The sequence below is a fragment of the Coregonus clupeaformis genome, chromosome 34, assembly GCF_020615455.1.
Source record: "Coregonus clupeaformis isolate EN_2021a chromosome 34, ASM2061545v1, whole genome shotgun sequence".
Lineage (NCBI taxonomy): Eukaryota > Metazoa > Chordata > Actinopteri > Salmoniformes > Salmonidae > Coregonus > Coregonus clupeaformis.
This window is the reverse complement of record NC_059225.1, coordinates 10,778,648-10,798,647: the sequence shown is the minus strand read 5'-3', so window position 1 is coordinate 10,798,647 and position 20,000 is coordinate 10,778,648. Positions and strand designations below refer to the sequence as shown.

General features: G+C 48.1%; 1 protein-coding gene across 10 annotated transcripts in view; it reads left to right on the top strand.

Moving 5' to 3' along the window:
• Window positions 1-20,000, top strand: part of LOC121549745 (eyes absent homolog 1-like) — a 181,423-nt gene that overhangs the window by 147,447 nt on the left and 13,976 nt on the right. For all 10 annotated transcript variants that reach the window (XM_041861603.2, XM_041861601.2, XM_041861604.2 and 7 more), the window contains 4 exons: window positions 14,761-14,819; window positions 15,040-15,200; window positions 15,626-15,740; window positions 19,802-19,923. In XM_041861603.2, coding sequence (XP_041717537.1) covers window positions 14,761-14,819; window positions 15,040-15,200; window positions 15,626-15,740; window positions 19,802-19,923 — 457 coding nt within the window. The remainder of the gene's footprint in view (window positions 1-14,760; window positions 14,820-15,039; window positions 15,201-15,625; window positions 15,741-19,801; window positions 19,924-20,000) is intronic.

Here is a 20,000-nt window from a genome sequence, read left to right as displayed (position 1 = left end):
ACAGCAACACAATTAGACCCAACCAAATCATGAGAAAATAAAAAGATAATTACTTGACACATTGGAAAGAATTAACAAAAAAACTGAGCAAACTAGAATGCTATTTGGCCCTAAACAGAGAATACCTGACCACTGTGACTGACCCAAACTTAAGGAAAGCTTTGGTATGTACAGACTCAGTGAGCATAGCCTTGTTATTGAGAAAGGCCGCCGTAGGCAGACCTGGCTCTCAAGAGAAGACAGGCTATGTGCACACTGCCCACAAAATGAGGTGGAAACTGAGCTGCACATCCTAACCTCCTGCCAAATGTATGACCATATTAGAGACACAGATTTCCCTCAGATTACACAGATCCACAAAGAATTTGAAATCAAATCCAAGTTTGATAAACTCCCATATCTATTGGGTGAAATACCACAGTGTGCCATCACAGCAGCACGCCTTGTGATCTGTTGCCATAAGAAAAGAACAAACACCATATTATGTTTATTTATTTTCCCATTTGTACTTGTTTCCTATTTGCACATTGTTACAACACTGTATATAGACATAATATGACATTTGAAATGTCTTTATTCTTTTGGAACTTCTGTGAGTGTAATGTTTACTGTTAATTTTTTATTGTTTATTTCACTTTTGTTGATTGTCTATTCCATTTGCTTTGGCAACGTAAACATATATTTCCCATGCTAATAAAGACCTTACATTGAATTGAGAGAGAGAGAGAGAGAGAGAGAGGGGTGTAGTGCAGAATTTGGTATGATAGACAAATGGAAACTTTTTGTTGTCTTCCTCATCCACTTTTTCTTTCCTCTCTTTCTTCACACAGTAACTTCCTCTCTTTCTTCACACAGTAGCTTCCTCTCTTTCTGCACACAGTAGCTTCCTCTCTTTCTTCACACAGTAGCTTCCTCTCTTTCTTCACACAGTAGCTTCCTCTCTTTCTTCACACAGTAGCTTCCTCTCTTTCTTTACACAGTAGCTTCCTCTCTTTCTTCACACAGTAGCTTCCTCTCTTTCTTCACACAGTAGCTTCCTCTCTTTCTTCACACAGTAGCTTCCTCTCTTTCTTTACACAGTAGCTTCCTCTCTTTCTGCACAATATAGCTTCCTCTCTTTCTTCACACAGTAGCTTCCTCTCTTTCTTCACACAGTAGCTTCCTCTCTTTCTTCACACAGTAGCTTCCTCTCTTTCTTTACACAGTAGCTTCCTCTCTTTCTTCACACAGTAGCTTCCTCTCTTTCTGCACACAGTAGCTTCCTCTCTTTCTTCACACAATAGCTTCCTCTCTTTCTTCACACAGTAGCTTCCTCTCTTTCTTCACACAGTAGCTTCCTCTCTTTCTTCACACAGTAGCTTCCTCTCTTTCTGACATTTACAGTAGCTTCCTCTCTTTCTTCACACAGTAGCTTCCTCTCTTTCTTCACACAGTAGCTTCCTCTCTTTCTTCACACAGTAGCTTCCTCTCTTTCTGACATTTACAGTAGCTTCCTCTCTTTCTTCACACAGTAGATTCCTCTCTTTCTGCACACAGTAGCTTCCTCTCTTTCTTCACACAGTAGCTTCCTCTTTTTCTTCACACAGCACCTTCCTCTCTTTCTTCACACAGTAGCTTCCTCTCTTTCTGCACACAATAGCTTCCTCTCTTTATTCACAAAGTAGCTTCCTCTCTTTCTGCACACAGTAGCTTCCTCTCTTTCTTCACACAGTAGCTTCCTCTCTTTCTTCACACAGTAGCTTCCTCTCTTTCTGCACACATTAGCTTCCTCTCTTTCTTCACACAGTAGCTTCCTCTCTTTCTGCACACAGTAGCTTCGTCTCTTTCTGCACAATATAGCTTCCTCTCTTTCTGCACAATAAAGCTTCCTCTCTTTCTTCACACAGTAGGTTCCTCTCTTTCTTCACACAGTAGCTTCCTCTCTTTCTTCACACAGTAGCTTCCTCTCTTTCTTCACACAGTAGCTTCCTCTCTTTCTTCACACAGTAGCTTCCTTTTTTTCTGCACACAGTAGCTTCCTCTCTTTCTGCACACAGTAGCTTCCTCTCTTTCTTCACACAGTAGCTTCCTCTCTTTCTTCACACAGTAGCTTCCTCTCTTTCTTCACACAGTAGCTTCCTCTCTTTCTTCACACAGTAGCTTCCTCTCTTTCTTCACACAATAGCTTCCTCTCTTTCTTCACACAGTAGCTTCCTCTCTTTCTTCACACAGTAGCTTCCTCTCTTTCTTCACATAGTAGCTTCCTCTCTTTCTGCACACAGTAGCTTCCTCTATTTCTTCACACAGTAGCTTCCTCTCTTTCTTCACACAGTAGCTTCATCTCTTTCTTCACACAATAGCTTCCTCTCTTTCTGCACACAGTAGCTTCCTCTCTTTCTTCACACAGTAGCTTCCTCTCTTTCTTCACATAGTCGCTTCCTCTCTTTCTTCACACAGTAGCTTCCTCTCTTTATTCACACAGTAGCTTCCTCTCTTTCTGACATTTACAGTAGCTTCCTCTCTTTCTTCACACAGTAGATTCCTCTCTTTCTGCACACAGTAGCTTCCTCTCTTTCTGCACACAGTAGCTTCCTCTCTTTCTTCACACAGCACCTTCCTCTCTTTCTTCACACAGTAGCTTCCTCTCTTTCTGCACACAATAGCTTCCTCTCTTTCTTCACACAGTAGCTTCCTCTCTTTCTGCACACAGTAGCTTCCTCTCTTTCTTCACACAGTAGCTTCCTCTCTTTCTTCACACAGTAGCTTCCTCTCTTTCTGCACACAGTAGCTTCCTCTCTTTCTTCACACAGTAGCTTCCTCTCTTTCTGCACACAGTAGCTTCCTCTTTTTCTGCACAATATAGCTTCCTCTCTTTCTTCACACAGTAGCTTCCTCTCTTTCTTCACACAGTAGCTTCCTCTCTTTCTTCACACAATAGCTTCCTCTCTTTCTTCACACAGTAGCTTCCTCTCTTTCTTCACACAGTAGCTTCCTCTCTTTCTGCACATAGTAGCTTCCTCTCTTTCTTCACACAGTAGCTTCCTCTCTTTCTTCACACAGTAGCTTCCTCTCTTTCTTCACACAGTAGCTTCCTCTCTTTCTGCACACAGTAGCTTCCTCTCTTTCTTCACACAGTAGCTTCCTCTCTTTCTGCACACAGTAGCTTCCTCTCTTTCTGCACACAGTAGCTTCCTCTCTTTCTTCACACAGTAGCTTCCTCTCTTTCTTCACACAGTAGCTTCCTCTCTTTCTTCACACAGTAGCTTCCTCTCTTTCTTCACACAATAGCTTCCTCTCTTTCTGCACACAGTAGCTTCCTCTCTTTCTTCACACAGTAGCTTCCTCTCTTTCTTCACACAGTAGCTTCCTCTCTTTATTCACACAGTAGCTTCCTCTCTTTATTCACACAGTAGATTCCTCTCGTTCTTCACACAGTAGCTTCCTCTCTTTCTTCACACAATAGCTTCCTCTCTTTCTTCACATAGTAGCTTCCTCTCTTTCTTCACACAGTAGCGTCCTCTCTTTCTTCACACAGTAGCTTCCTCTCTTTCTGCACACAGTAGCTTCATCTCTTTCTTCACACAATAGCTTCCTCTCTTTCTGCACACAGTAGCTTCCTCTCTTTCTTCACACAGTAGCTTCCTCTCTTTCTTCACACAGTAGCTTCCTCTCTTTATTCACACAGTAGCTTCCTCTCTTTATTCACACAGTAGATTCCTCTCGTTCTTCACACAGTAGCTTCCTCTCTTTCTTCACACAATAGCTTCCTCTCTTTCTTCACATAGAAGCTTCCTCTCTTTCTTCACACAGTAGCTTCCTCTCTTTCTTCACCCAGTATCTTCCTCTCTTTCTTCACACAATAGCTTCCTCTCTTTCTTCACACAATAACTTCCTCTCTTTCTGCACACAGTAGCTTCCTCTCTTTATTCACACAGTAGCTTCCTCTCTTTCTTCACATAGTAGCTTCCTCTCTTTATTCACACAGTAGCTTCCTCTCTTTCTTCACACAGTAGCTTCCTCTCTTTATTCACACAGTAGCTTCCTCTCTTTCTTCACACAGTAGCTTCCTCTCTTTATTCACACAGTAGCTTCCTCTCTTTCGTCTTCCGCTTTCTTGTTTTGTCTTATTTTCTAACTGAAGACAAGCACTGCCTTTCAGACAGACAGGTTAAAGAGAAAAAAGGTCTGATGAATTAAACAGAAAGACAAAGTGTTTGCATAAGGAGTAATTGCTAGTGGATTGTTGAGGGAGGAGCGGAGGATCTCTGTCTGTGCGTACAGTAGGACCATCTGGACTCAGTTAGAGGTGATTGTAGGTTTTGTGAGGAGCGCTGCTTGTCAGCCAGTCAGTCAGCCAGCCAGTCAGTCAGCCAGCCAGTCAGTCAGTCAGCCAGCCAGTCAGCCAGCCACTCAGTCAGCCAGCCACTCAGTCAGCCAGCCACTCAGTCAGCCAGCCAGTCAGCCAGCCAGCCACTCAGTCAGCCAGCCAGTCAGCCAGCCACTCAGTCAGCCAGCCACTCAGTCAGCCAGCCAGTCAGCCAGCCAGTCAGCCAGCCAGCCACTCAGTCAGCCAGCCAGTCAGCCAGCCAGCCAGCCAGCCACTCAGTCAGCCAGCCACTCAGTCAGCCAGCCAGTCAGCCAGCCAGCCACTCAGTCAGCCAGCCAGTCAGCCAGCCACTCAGTCAGCCAGCCAGCCAGTCAGCCAGCCACTCAGTCAGCCAGCCACTCAGTCAGCCAGCCAGTCAGCCAGCCAGTCAGTCAGCCAGCCACTCAGTCACCCAGTCACCCACCCACTCACTGCCACACACACCTGTCCAGCTATCTAAACACCCAGTACTAACCCCTAAACCCTTACCTGTCCAGCTATCTAACCACCCAGTACTAACCCCTAAACCCTTACCTGTCCAGCTATCTAACCATCCAGTACTAACCCATAAACCCTGACCTGTCCAGCTATCTAACCACCCAGTACTAACCCCTAAACCCTTACCTGTCCAGCTATCTAACCACCCAGTACTAACCCCTAAACCCTTACCTGTCCAGCTATCTAACCACCCAGTACTAACCCCTAAACCCTTACCTGTCCAGCTATCTAACCACCCAGTACTAACCCATAAATCCTACCCATTACAGTAGCTTCCTAACCTAACCACCCTCGTTCCTGGTTGTTAGTTCCGTGGTGTTTACGAGGCCTTAACAAGTGCCTCCTAATAAATGACTGTGGCACCCTGTTCCCCTGTATAGTGCAATACTTTTAACCAGGCCCCAGGGCATAGGGGATAGTTTGAGACGCAGCCACTCAGACAGTGTGTTACTGAGAGACAGTAACTGTAAGACATTACCCCATCACCACTACCATTAGCCTCAGAGTAGACTACCAGAGAGGCTGGCCAGGGCTTTATACCAGGCCCAGCTGGGAACACTAATTGTGGCCCCTCTAGCCTTCCCTTCCTGGCGGTCCGGGTGCCGAGCGAGGCCAGGCTGGGCCCCCACTAATAACACAACTGTTAATTGTGTGTCGTAATAAAAAACCCGGGTGAATTAAAAGGGCTATGTAAACACAGAGTGATTCGTCCACAGCAGCAGAAAGGGCCGGGAAAAGAGAGAACGCACGCAGGAACGGACACACACACACACACACCACCACCACAGGAGGTCGGTAACACCTTAACTGGGGAGGACTGGCTCATAGTAATGGCTGGAACGGAATATATGGAATGGTATCGAACTCATCAAACACCTGGTTTCCATGTGTTTGATGCCATTCCGTTCACTCCATTCCAGCCATTATTATGAGCCGTCCTCCCCTCGGCAGCCTCCTGTGACACACACACACACACACACACACACACACACACACACACACACACACATACACACACACACACACACACAAACAAACACACAGGGGCCAAAAACACCAATTGGGTGTTGTCTGGCATGGCAAAAACCCTTGTTGTGTTTCTCTCTTACACACGTCTGTTCCACTTAATCTACTACATTATTCAGTGAAACTCGTGGTGTGGCCCTGGATGTGACCAGATAAAACATGAAAACGTGTATTAGAGAGAGATCAGATAGCTGTGGGACATCATGTACATTCACTCCATGACATTGAAACATTAAATCTAGTACCATATGTTCCAACACATATTGTTCCAGACCTACCTGAACTCTGTCATGTTGTTCCAGACCTACCTGAACTCTATCATATTGTTCCAGACCTACCTGAACTCTGTCATATTGTTCCAGACCTACCTGAACTCTATCATATTGTTCCAGACCTACCTGAACTCTATCATATTGTTCCAGACCTACCTGAACTCTGTCATATTGTTCCAGACCTACCTGAACTCTATCATATTGTTCCAGACCTACCTGAACTCTATCATATTGTTCCAGACCTACCTGAACTCTATCATATTGTTCCAGACCTACCTGAACTCTGTCATATTGTTCCAGACCTACCTGAACTCTGTCATATTGTTCCAGACCTACCTGAACTCTGTCATATTGTTCCAGACCTACCTGAACTCTGTCATATTGTTCCAGACCTACCTGAACTCTGTCATATTGTTCCAGACCTACCTGAACTCTGTCATATTGTTCCAGACCTACCTGAACTCTGTCATATTGTTCCAGACCTACCTGAACTCTGTCATATTGTTCCAGACCTACCTGAACTCCTATATAGTGTTCCATATGAGTTGTTGTTCGGTTCTGTTTAAACATCTAGCTAAACATCCATTAGACCTAATTGATAAAACACATTTTATAACTTCTGTTTTCAGAGTTGTGTGTGTCTGTGTCAGGTCTGTGAAATACCTTTCTAGCCTGAGTAATATTGTTCTCAGATATCACTTCTGCTCCATGCTAGCTAGCTGTCACTGGGGTGAAGAGAAAAACACAGGACAATAGTAAGCCATTGTTGTTTGACATTACATTTGTACATTTTAGTCATTTAGCAGACGCTCTTATCCAGAGCGACTTACAGGAGCAATTAGGGTTAAGTGCCTTGCTCAAGGGCACATCGGCAGATTTTTCACCTAGTCGGCTCGGGGATTACTGGCACAACGCTCTTAACCACTAAGCTACCTGCCAACATGATGTGGAGAGAGATATAGCGGGAGAGAGAGCCAGAGATTATATAATTAGCTGTCTTATATTAAAGAGGTAGAATGCAGGGGCTTTTCTAGTGGGCTGGTAGTATGTGGTAGTGTGTGGTTCATCAGCAAGTTGGGAGATACAGTGGAGAAATACTTGTGATTTACAGTAGAATAGATAGAGGGGGAATGGAGAGGGGGAGAGGGAGAATGGAGAGGGGGGAGAGGGAGAATGGAGAGGGGGAATGGAGAGGGGGGAGAGGGAGAATGGAGAGGGGGAATGGAGAGGGGGGAGAGGGAGAATGGAGAGGAGGGAGAGGGAGAATGGAGAGGGGGGAGAGGGAGAATGGAGAGGGAGAATGGAGAGGGGGGAGAGGGAGAATGGAGAGGGGGGAGAGGGAGAATGGAGAGGAGGGAGAGGGAGAATGGAGAGGGGGGAGAGGGAGAATGGAGAGGGAGAATGGAGAGGGGGGAGAGGGAGAATGGAGAGGGGGGAGAGGGAGAATGAAGAGGGAGAATGGAGAGGGGGGGTCAAAGGGTCAAAGTATTTTCCTCTTTGTATGTTCGACTCAGGGAGAGGGCTTGGCTGAGAATGGCAGCATTAGAGCAGGGGTTGGGGGTCAAGAATTACTGAACAGCTGTTTTGAGTTTCTCCTCCCTTTCCCCACATATCCAGGGAGATGAAAAATTTGTTCAGAGGGGAACTAGTAAAATAAAAAAAAAGGTTTACGGTCCAAAGCCCTTACCCTTACCTCTGCTCTAGCATTAGGCAGGAATGCAATAACGTCAGCGTTTGGCCTCGCTCAGAAGGACTTAAAACAAGGAAATCCTATCTGTGTTTGGGTGTCTTAACACACGTCTGAAAGTTAATTAAAAAGCTTCACAAAGCGGGTAAGGATTTTTCGTCCTATAAAGCCAAAGGAATTTAAACTCCCTCCTTCCTTAGTTTCAACTTCCAGGATAAATGGTTTAATAAGAACTTCAAATAGGTGAGGACTTAGCCTATTCACCATTTAGTTACGCAACCAACTTTAAACTACTTATCCCCAAGCAGGAATTTAATATTTAAGTGATTGAAAGTACAGATCAGATGCATGGTGTGTTATTCCTCACAGTGTGTTATTCCTCACGGTGTGTTATTCCTCACGGTGTGTTATTCCTCACGGTGTGTTATTCCTCACGGTGTGTTATTCCTCATGGTGTGTTATTCCTCACGGTGTGTTATTCCTCATGGTGTGTTATTCCTCATGGTGTGTTGTTATTCCTCACGGTGTGTTATTCCTCACGGTGTTATTCCTCATGGTGTGTTATTCCTCATGGTGTGTTATTCCTCATGGTGTGTTGTTATTCCTCATGGTGTGTTGTTATTCCTCATGGTGTGTTGTTATTCCTCATGGTGTGTTATTCCTCATGGTGTGTTATTCCTCACGGTGTTATTCCTCACGGTGTGTTATTCCTCACGGTGTTATTCCTCACGGTGTGTTATTCCTCACGGTGTGTTGTTATTCCTCATGGTGTGTTATTCCTCACGGTGTGTTATTCCTCACGGTGTGTTATTCCTCATGGTGTGTTATTCCTCACGGTGTGTTATTCCTCATGGTGTGTTATTCCTCACGGTGTGTTATTCCTCACGGTGTGTTATTCCTCATGGTGTGTTATTCCTCATGGTGTGTTATTCCTCATGGTGTGTTGTTATTCCTCACGGTGTGTTATTCCTCACGGTGTGTTATTCCTCACGGTGTGTTATTCCTCACGGTGTGTTATTCCTCATGGTGTGTTATTCCTCACGGTGTGTTATTCCTCATGGTGTGTTGTTATTCCTCACGGTGTGTTATTCCTCACGGTGTGTTATTCCTCACGGTGTGTTATTCCTCACGGTGTGTTATTCCTCATGGTGTGTTATTCCTCACGGTGTGTTATTCCTCATGGTGTGTTATTCCTCATGGTGTGTTATTCCTCACGGTGTGTTATTCCTCATAGATTAAAAGGGAAGAAAAACTATAAGATAAAGAAAAAGAAAATGTTTAATCATAAAAATCGGAGTTCTCTTGGAACTGCAGCGTTCATCAATCACACCCATTCTTCCATTCTCCTTACTTTTGCTTTGTACATTTACTTTCAGCTGTAGTGGTAACACTTTCTTATAGTCTGTGTCATAACACATTATAGGTGCATTAAAATACGCTATAAAGGATTATTATACATACGTGATAGAAGTATATTTTGTAGGGCAGAAGGTAGTAAGCAGTGAGCCTGTCTTGTTCTGGCCCATGTAGTGTGTTGATCAAAATACAGAACCAGGACTCCTTCACATTTAGCCCTCTCTGAAGCGAGGATGGAGAGGAGAGAGGGAGAGGGAGGGGGAGAGGGAGAGGGGGGGGGGGGGGGAGGGGGGGGGGGGAGGGAGGGGAGGGAGGGGAGAGAGAGGGAGAGAGAGGGAGAGGGGGGAGGGGGGGATGGGAAGGAAGGGGGGGGGGGGAGGGATGAGGAAGAAGGAGGAGAGGGGGGGGGTAGTGGAACCCTCCTATGAACAATAATACAGATTTTCGCTGCAGAGAGAGAGAGAGGGGGGGGAGAGGGAGAGAGAGGGGTGGGGGGAGGGGTAGAACGAGAGTTAGAGGAGCGGAGAGAGAGAGAGAGGGAGAGGGGTTGGGGGCGTTAGAGGGGGGGGGGGGGCGTTAGAAAGAGAGAGAGCTTTAGGGGGGCGTTAGTAAGAGGGAGAGAGAGAGCGGAGAGAGATGAAAGAGAGGAGAGTTAGACAGAGAGTGTTTGACTGGGTGAGAGAGCGGAAGAGAGAGAGTGCTCGGCTGTGCAGTGCTGTGGCCCTAGCCTCGGGGCTGTGTTGGTGTGTGGCGCAGCAGCAATCAGAGGTCATAATTTCATTGGCGGTTAGCATCAGGTAAAATTTTTCAAGTAGGTTGCATTTAGCAGAACGTCTGGATTGTGTTACTGAGGAGCGGCTGAATCAGAGAGAGCTGCAGAATCCCTCTCCAAGACGAGTCAGAGCACACACACACAGGCAGACGCATGGGCAGACACAAATGTGCAGACAGACACACAGACTGTCCATAAACACGATGGATGTCTTTATTCTCTCCTCCTCTTCTCTACCCTCCTCTTCTCTCTCTTCCTCTTCTCTCTCCACCTCTTCTCTCTCCTCCTCTTCTCTCACCTCCTCTTCTCTCTCTTCCTCTTCTCTACCCTCCTCTTCTCTCTCCACCTCTTCTCTCTCCTCCTCTTCTCTCTCCTCCTCTTCTCTCTCCTCCTCTTCTCTACCCTCCCCTTATCTCTCCTCCTCTTCTCTCTCCTCCTCTTCTCTACCCTCCTCTTCTCTCTCCTCCTCTTCTCTCTCCTCCTCTTCTCTCTCCTCCTCTTCTCTACCCTCCTCTTCTCTCTCCTCCTCTTCTCTCTCCTCCTCTTCTCTACCCTCCTCTTCTCTCTCCTCCTCCTCTCTCCTCCTCTTCTCTCTCCTCCTCTTCTCTACCCTCCTCTTCTCTCTCCTCCTCCTCTCTCCTCCTCTTCTCTCTCCTCCTCTTCTCTACCCTCCTCTTCTCTCTCCTCCTCTTCTCTCTCCTCCTCCTCTCTCCTCCTCTTCTCTCTCCTCCTCTTCTCTACCCTCCTCTTCTCTCTCCTCCTCTTCTCTCTCCTCCTCTTCTCTACCCTCCTCTTCTCTCTCCTCCTCTTCTCTCTCCTCCTCTTCTCTACCCTCCTCTTCTCTCTCCTCCTCCTCTCTCCTCCTCTTCTCTCTCCTCCTCTTCTCTACCCTCCTCTTCTCTCTCCTCCTCTTCTCTCTCCTCCTCTTCTCTACCCTCCTCTTCTCTCTCCTCCTCCTCTCTCCTCCTCTTCTCTCTCCTCCTCTTCTCTACCCTCCCCTTCTCTCTCCTCCTCTTCTCTCTCCTCCTCTTCTCTCTCCTCCTCTTCTCTACCCTCCTCCTCTCTCCTCCTCTTCTCTCTCCTCCTCTTCTCTACCCTCCTCTTCTCTCTCCTCCTCTTCTCTCTCCTCCTCTTCTCTACCCTCCTCTTCTCTCTCCTCCTCCTCTCTCCCCCCTCTTCTCTCTCCTCCTCTTCTCTACCCTCCTCTTCTCTCTCCTCCTCTTCTCTCTCCTCCTCTTCTCTACCCTCCTCTTCTCTCTCCTCCTCCTCTCTCCTCCTCTTCTCTCTCCTCCTCTTCTCTACCCTCCTCTTCTCTCTCCTCCTCTTCTCTCTCCTCCTCTTCTCTACCCTCCTATTCTCTCTCCTCCTCTTCTCTCTCCTCCTCTTCTCTACCCTCCTCTTCTCTCTCCTCCTCCTCTCTCCTCCTCTTCTCTCTCCTCCTCTTCTCTACCCTCCTCTTCTCTCTCCTCCTCCTCTCTCCTCCTCTTCTCTACCCTCCTCTTCTCTACCCTCCTCTTCTCTACCCTCCTCTTCTCTCTCCTCCTCTTCTCTACCCTCCTCTTCTCTCTCCTCCTCTTCTCTACCCTCCCCTTCTCTCTCCTCCTCTTCTCTTTCCTCCCCTTCTCTCTCCTCCTCTTCTCTTTCCTCCCCTTCTCTCTCCTCCCCTTCTCTCTCCTCCTCTTCTCTCTCCTCCCCTTTTCTCTCCTCCTCTTCTCTCTCCTCCTCTTCTCTCTCCTCCCCTTTTCTCTCCTACTCTTCTCTCTCCTCCCCTTCTCTCTCCTCCTCTTCTCTCTCCTCCTCTTCTCTCTCCTCCTCTTCTCTCTCTTCCTCTTCTCTACCCTCCTCTTCTCTCACCTCCTCTTCTCTACCCTCCTCTTCTCTACCCTCCTCTTCTCTCCCCTCCTCTTCTCTCCCCTCCTCTTCTCACCTCCTCCTCTTCTCTCTCCTCCTCTTCTCTCTCCTCCTCTTCTCTCTCTTCCTCTTCTCTACCCTCCTCTTCTCTCACCTCCTCGTCTCTCTCCTCCTCTTCTCTACCCTCCTCTTCTCTCACCTCCTCTTCTCTACCCTCCTCTTCTCTACCCTCCTCTTCTCTCCCCTCCTCTTCTCGCTCCTCCCCTTCTCTCTCCTCCTCTTCTCTACCCTCCTCTTCTCTCTCCTCCTCTTCTCTACCCTCCTCTTCTCTCTCCTCCTCTTCTCTCTCCCTCCTCTTCTCTACCCTCCTCTTCTCTCTCTCCTCCTCCTCTCTCCCCCCTCTTCTCTCTCCTCCTCTTCTCTACCCTCCTCTTCTCTCTCCTCCTCTTCTCTCTCCTCCTCTTCTCTCCCCTCCTCTTCTCTCTCCTCCTCCTCTCTCCTCCTCTTCTCTCTCCTCCTCTTCTCTACCCTCCTCTTCTCTCTCCTCCTCTTCTCTCTCCTCCTCTTCTCTACCCTCCTATTCTCTCTCCTCCTCTTCTCTCTCCTCCTCTTCTCTACCCTCCTCTTCTCTCTCCTCCTCCTCTCTCCTCCTCTTCTCTCTCCTCCTCTTCTCTACCTCCTCTTCTCTCTCCCTCCTCCTCTCTCCTCCTCTTCTCTACCCTCCTCTTCTCTACCCTCCTCTTCTCTACCCTCCTCTTCTCTCTCCTCCTCTTCTCTACCCTCCTCTTCTCTCTCCTCCTCTTCTCTACCCTCCCCTTCTCTCTCCTCCTCTTCTCTTTCCTCCCCTTCTCTCTCCCTCCTCTTCTCTTTCCTCCCCTTCTCTCTCCTCCCCTTCTCTCTCCTCCTCTTCTCTCTCCTCCCCTTTTCTCTCCTCCTCTTCTCTCTCCTCCTCTTCTCTCTCCTCCCCTTTTCTCTCCTACTCTTCTCTCTCCTCCCCTTCTCTCTCCTCCTCTTCTCTCTCCTCCTCTTCTCTCTCCTCCTCTTCTCTCTCTTCCTCTTCTCTACCCTCCTCTTCTCTCACCTCCTCTTCTCTACCCTCCTCTTCTCTACCCTCCTCTTCTCTCCCCTCCTCTTCTCTCCCCTCCTCTTCTCGCTCCTCCTCTTCTCTCTCCTCCTCTTCTCTCTCCTCCTCTTCTCTCTCTTCCTCTTCTCTACCCTCCTCTTCTCTCACCTCCTCGTCTCTCTCCTCCTCTTCTCTACCCTCCTCTTCTCTCACCTCCTCTTCTCTACCCTCCTCTTCTCTACCCTCCTCTTCTCTCCCCTCCTCTTCTCGCTCCTCCCCTTCTCTCTCCTCCTCTTCTCTACACTCCTCTTCTCTCTCCTCCTCTTCTCTTCTCTACCCTCCTCTTCTCTACCCTCCTCTTCTCTCTCCTCCTCCTATCTCCTCCTCTTCTCTACCCTCCTCTTATCTACCCTCCTCTTCTCTCTCCTCCTCTTCTCTCTCCTCCTCTTCTCTCTCCTCCTCTTCTCTCTCTTCCTCTTCTCTACCCTCCTCTTCTCTCACCTCTCTTCTCTCTCCTCCTCTTCTCTCTCCTCCTCTTCTCTCTCTTCCTCTTCTCTACCCTCCTCTTCTCTCACCTCTCTTCTCTCTCCTCCTCTTCTCTCTCCTCCTCTTCTCTCTCTTCCTCTTCTCTCTCCTCCTCTTCTCTCTCCTCCTCTTCTCTCTCCTCCTCTTCTCTCTCCTCCTCTTCTCTCTCCTCCTCTTCTCTCTCCTAATTTCTCTACCCTCCTCTTCTCTACCCTCCTCTTCTCTCTCTTCCCCTTCTCTCTCCTCCTCTTCTCTACCCTCCTCTTCTCTCCACCTCCTCTTCTCTACCCTCCTCTTCTCTCTCCTCCTCTTCTCTCTCCTCCTCTTCTCTCTCCTCCTCTTCTCTCTCCTCCTCTTCTCTCTCCTCCTCTTCTCTCTCCTAATTTCTCTCACCTCCTCTTCTCTACCCTCCTCTTCTCTCTCTTCCCCTTCTCTCTCCTCCTCTTCTCTACCCTCCTCTTCTCTCACCTCCTCGTCTCTCTCCTCCTCTTCTCTACCCCCCTCTTCTCTACCCTCCTCTTCTCTACCCTCCTCTTCTCTCTCTTCCCCTTCTCTCACCTCCTCGTCTCTCTCCTCCTCTTCTCTACCCTCCTCTTCTCTACCCTCCTCTTCTCTCTCTTCCTCTTCTCTCTCCTCCTCTTCTCTCTCCTCCTCTTCTCTCTCCTCCTCTTCTCTAGAATGTGACTTGAGACAACTTTCTGATAAAATAACTGTTGCATTGAATGAAAATATCTGGTTCTTCGTTGCAAGGGTTAAAATAAAATATCCCTCGACATAACTCCAAATATAATTCCATGTGTACAAAGATCTCCAATCAGTCTGCTCCCACACATGGCTAATCAACTACCCAGCTGATGAGGGTTCGGATCAGGGGATCAGGGTCTGAGGATGGGCACATCTAGAGACTCACCTAGTGGTCAGAGTCTTGTGGGCCACAGGGACAGAACCAGTCATCATGAGAGCTACGTCCCAAATGGCACCCTATTCCCCTATGAGTCCTGGTCAAATGTAGTGCACTATATAGGGAATAGGGTGCTGTTTGGGTCTCAGGCATGAGGTTTATTTTTGCTAGGAGAGAGCAGGTGGAGGAAACCAGAGGAAGACTGATTTGAAGGGTGGAGCCAGAGAGGGAGAGAGAGAGCGGGAGAGAGGGATTTCAATTGGGGTGAATTCCTCAGTGAATTAAAAAATGTGTTTTGAAATATAACTTGAGAGAAATTGCTATTTTGCTCCCTCAAAATTATAACGTAAAATGTGTCCTGTGAACTGGTATAAATTTCATAATGTGGATTTTTTTAAATTATGCATGGGAATGTGGTATTATGCATCTATGTTCACTCAATGTATCTCTTCTCTGTGTTTTAGGAGTGTGACCAGGTCCACATCGATGACGTCTCATCTGATGACAATGGTCAGGATCTGAGGTAGCTACAGTTCCACAGTTCTAAACCACTCACAATGATCTGTTCCTGGCGTCCTAGAATGGATCCTTTTTGGAATGACCTCCCTGTTTTTCCTAGCGTCAGCAGTGGTGCAGTTTGAGCTAACAGATCTCATATTTCTCTCTCTTTCTCTCGCTCTCTCTCTTTCTACCCCTTCTCTCTATCTCTCTTTCTCTCTTTCTTTCTCTCTGTGCCCATGCAGTACGTATAACTTTGGTTCGGATGGGTTCCATGCGGCAGCGACCAGTGCCAACCTGTGCCTGGCCACGGGCGTGAGAGGAGGGGTGGACTGGATGAGAAAACTGGCCTTCCGCTACAGACGAGTAAAAGAAATCTACACCACCTACAAAAATAACGTTGGAGGTAATCCCCAATAACACACACTGCTCTGCCTCACTCTGAACACACACACACACCACCTCTGCCTTGCTGAGACTCAGAACACTGCTGGCAGAGAAGAGGGTGCAGACAAGGGAGGTGTTTGCTTGCCTGCCTGTGTGCCTGCCTGCCTGCCTGCCTGCCTGCCTGCCTGGCTGCCTGCCTGCCTGGCTGCCTGCCTGCCTGCCTGCCTGCCTGCCTGCCTGCCTGGCTGCCTGCCTGCCTGGCTGCCTGCCTGCCTGCCTGCCTGCCTGTGTGCATGCGTGCCTCTGCCTCTGTGTGTCTGTGCCTCTGTGAATGTTTAAAAGCACACTTGGTTGGTCAGGGTACATTTTCTGAAATGTTGAAGGTATTTGGAGGTGACTCCAACCTAAACATTGTTTCCCTTCGTCTCTCCTTTCCTCTCTCAGGTCTGCTGGGCCCAGCCAAACGAGAAGCCTGGTTACAATTGAGAGCAGAAATTGAAGCTTTGACTGACTCCTGGTTAACACTGGCACTGAAAGCACTCACATTAATCCACTCAAGGTAGGACTCCCACCCAAGAGTCCCACACCACCAGCATGTGGTGTAAATAAGTCAACTTTATATTCACACAAAAAAATACAGAAAGAAAACAGAAGGATTATTTTAGAATGCATCCCAAATGACACCCTATTCCCTACATAGTGCACTCCTTTTGACCAGAGAATGGCACCCTATTCCCTACATAGTGCACTCCTTTTGACCAGAGAATGACACCCTATTCCCTATATAGTGCACTCCTTTTGACCAGAGAATGACACCCTATTCCCTACATAGTGCACTCCTTTTGACCAGAGAATGACACCCTATTCCCTACATAGTGCACTCCTTTTGACCTATGTAGGGAATTGTGTGCGATTTGAGACACAGCCATGGACTCCTTAGTATTCATGGTATAGGCTTCATCTGTCCCTTGATTTAGAAAGATAGCATGGTAAAACCCATCTTCTCATCTCTCTCTTCTCATCCCTCTCTTCCCATCCCTCTCTTCTCATCCCTCTCTTCTCATCCCTCTCTTCTCATCCCTCTCTTCTCATCCCTCTCTTCTCATCCCTCTCTTCTCATCTCTCTCTTCTCATCCCTCTCTCCTCTCTTCTCATCCCTCTCTTCTCATCCCTCTCTTCTCATCCCTATCTTCCCATCTCTCTCTTCTCATCTCTCTCTTCTCATCCCTCTCTCCTCTTCCCTCTCTCCTCTCTTCTCATCCCTCTCTTCTCATCCCTCTCTCCTCATCCCTCTCTCCTCTCTTCTCATCCCTCTCTTCTCATCCCTCTCTCCTCTCATCTCTCTCTTCTCATCCCTCTCTTCTCATCCCTCTCTCCTCTTCCCTCTCTCCTCTCTTCTCATCCCTCTCTTCTCATCCCTCTCTCCTCATCCCTCTCTCCTCTCTTCTCATCCCTCTCTTCTCATCCCTCTCTCCTCATCCCTCTCTCCTCTCTTCTCATCCCTCTCTTCTCATCCCTCTCTTCTCTCTTCTCATCCCTCTCTCCTCTCTTCTCATCCCTCTCTTCTCATCCCTCTCTCCTCTTTTCTCATCCCTCTCTCCTCATCCCTCTCTCCTCTCTTCTCATCCCTCTCTTCTCATCCCTCTCTTCTCATCCCTCTCTTCTCATCCCTCTCTCCTCTCTTCTCACCCCTCTTTTCTCATCTCTCTCTTCTCATCCCTCTCTCCTCTCTTCTCATCCCTCTCTTCTCATCCCTCTTTTCTCATCCCTCTCTTTTCATCTCTCTCTTCTCATCCCTCTCTTCTCATCCCTCTCTTCTCATCCCTATCTCCTCTCTTCTCATCCCTCTACCCTCTCTTCTCATCCATCTCTTCTCATCCCTCTCTTCTCATCCCTCTCTTCTCATCCCTCTCTCCTCTCTTCTCATCCCTCTCTTCTCATCCCTCTCTCATCTCTTCTCATCCCTATCTTCTTACCCCTCTCTTCTCATCCCTCTCTTCCCATCTCTCTCTTCTCATCCCTCTCTTCTCACCCCTCTCTTCTCATCCCTATCTTCTCATCCCTCTCTTCTCATCCCTCTCTCCTCTCTTCTCATCCCTATCTTCTCATCCCTCTCTTCTCATCTCTCTCTTCCCATCTCTCTCTTCTCATCCCTCTCTTCTCATCCCTCTTTTCTCATCCCTCTCTTTTCATCTCTCTCTTCTCATCCCTCTCTTCTCATCCCTCTCTTCTCATCCCTCTCTCCTCTCTTCTCATCCCTCTCCCCTCTCTTCTCATCCCTCTCTTCTCATCCCTCTCTTCTCATCCCTCTCTCCTCTCTTCTCATCCCTCTCTTCTCATCCCTCTCTCCTCTCTTGTCATCCCTCTCTTCTCATCCCTCTCTCCTCTCTTCTCATCCCTATCTTCTTATCCCTCTCTTCTCATCCCTCTCTTCCCATCTCTCTCTTCTCATCCCTCTCTTCTCATCCCTCTCTTCTCATCCCTATCTTCTCATCCCTCTCTTCTCATCCCTCTCTTCTCATCCCTCTCTCCTCTCTTCTCATCCCTATCTTCTCATCCTTCTCTTCTCATCTCTCTCTTCCCATCTCTCTCTTCTCATCCCTCTCTTCTCATCCCTCTCTCCTCTCTTCTCATCCCTCTCTTCTCATCCCTCTCTCCTCATCCCTCTCCCCTCTCTCCTCTCTTCTCATCTCTCTCTTCTCATCCCTCTCTTCTCATCCCTCTCTCCTCTTCCCTCTCTCCTCTCTTCTCATCCCTCTCTTCTCATCCCTCTCTTCTCATCCCTCTCTCCTCTCTTCTCATCCCTCTCTTCTCATCCCTCTCTCCTCATCCCTCTCGCCTCTCTTCTCATCCCTCTCTTCTCATCCCTCTCTTCTCATCCCTCTCCCCTCATCCCTCTCTCCTCTCTTCTCATCCCTCTCTTCTAATCCCTCTCTTCTCTCTTCTCATCCCTCTCTCCTCATCCCTCTCCCCTCTCTCCTCTCTTCTCATCCCTCTCTCCTCATCCCTCTCTCCTCTCTTCTCATCCCTCTCTTCTCATCCCTCTCTTCTCATCCCTCTCTTCTCATCAATCTCTCCTCTCTTCTCACCCCTCTTTTCTCATCTCTCTCTTCTCATCCCTCTCTCCTCTCTTCTCATCCCTCTCTTCTCCTCCCTCTCTTCTCATCTCTCTCTTCCCATCTCTCTCTTCTCATCCCTCTCTCCTCTCTTCTCATCCCTCTCTTCTCATCCCTCTCTTCTCATCCCTCTCTTCTCATCCCTCTCTCCTCTCTTCTCACCCCTCTTTTCTCATCTCTATCTTCTCATCCCTCTCTCCTCTCTTCTCATCCCTCTCTTCTCATCCCTCTTTTCTCATCCCTCTCTTTTCATCTCTCTCTTCTCATCCCTCTCTTCTCATCCCTCTCTCCTCTCTTCTCATCCCTCTCCCCTCTCTTCTCATCCATCTCTTCTCATCCCTCTCTTCTCATCCCTCTCTTCTCATCCCTCTCTCCTCTCTTCTCATCCCTCTCTTCTCATCCCTCTCTCATCTCTTCTCATCCCTATCTTCTTATCCCTCTCTTCTCATCCCTCTCTTCCCATCTCTCTCTTCTCATCCCTCTCTTCTCATCCCTCTCTTCTCATCCCTATCTTCTCATCCCTCTCTTCTCATCCCTCTCTTCTAATCCCGCTCTCCTCTCTTCTCATCCCTATCTTCTCATCCCTCTCTTTTCATCTCTCTCTTCTCATCCCTCTCTTCTCATCCCTCTCTTCTCATCCCTCTCTCCTCTCTTATCATCCCTCTCCCCTCTCTTCTCATCCCTCTCTTCTCATCCCTCTCTTCTCATCCCTCTCTCCTCTCTTCTCATCCCTCTCTTCTCATCCCTCTCTCCTCTCTTGTCATCCCTCTCTTCTCATCCCTCTCTCCTCTCTTCTCATCCCTATCTTTTTTCCCCTCTCTTCTCATCCCTCTCTTCCCATCTCTCTCTTCTCATCCCTCTCTTCCCATCTCTCTCTTCTCATCCCTCTCTTCTCATCCCTCTCTTCTCATCCCTATCTTCTCATCCCTCTCTTCTCATCCCTCTCTCCTCTCTTCTCATCCCTATCTTCTCATCCTTCTCTTCTCATCTCTCTCTTCCCATCTCTCTCTTCTCATCCCTCTCTTCTCATCCCTCTCTTCTCATCCCTCTCTCCTCTCTTCTCATCCCTATCTTCTCATCCCTCTCTTCTCATCTCTCTCTTCCCATCTCTCTCTTCTCATCCCTCTCTTCTCATCCCTCTCTTCTCATCCCTCTCTTCCCATCTCTCTCTTCTCATCCCTCTCTTCTCATCCCTATCTTCTCATCCCTCTCTTCTCATCCCTCTCTTCTCATCCCTCTCTTCCCATCTCTCTCTCTTCTCATCCCTCTCTTCTCAACCCTCTCTCCTCTCTTCTCATCCCTCTCTTCTCATCCCTCTCTCCTCTCTTTTCATCCCTGTCTTCCCATCTCTCTCTTCTCATCCCTCTCTTCTCATCCCTCTCCCCTCTCTCCTCTCTTCTCATCCCTCTCTTCTCATCACTCTCTCCTTTCTTCTCATCCCTGTCTTCTCATCCCTCTCTTCTCTCTACTCACCTCTCTCTTCTCGTCCGCCTCTGTCTTGCAGGTCAAACTGTGTGAACATCCTGGTTACCACCACCCAGCTCATACCTGCCCTGGCTAAAGTCCTGCTGTACGGACTGGGGATAGTGTTTCCTATTGAGAATATTTATAGTGCTACCAAAATAGGTAAATAAGTTATCCTCTCTGTTTTAGTCATGTTAAAATGTCTACCTGTATATCTGTCTCTCTATTGTCCTGTTAGT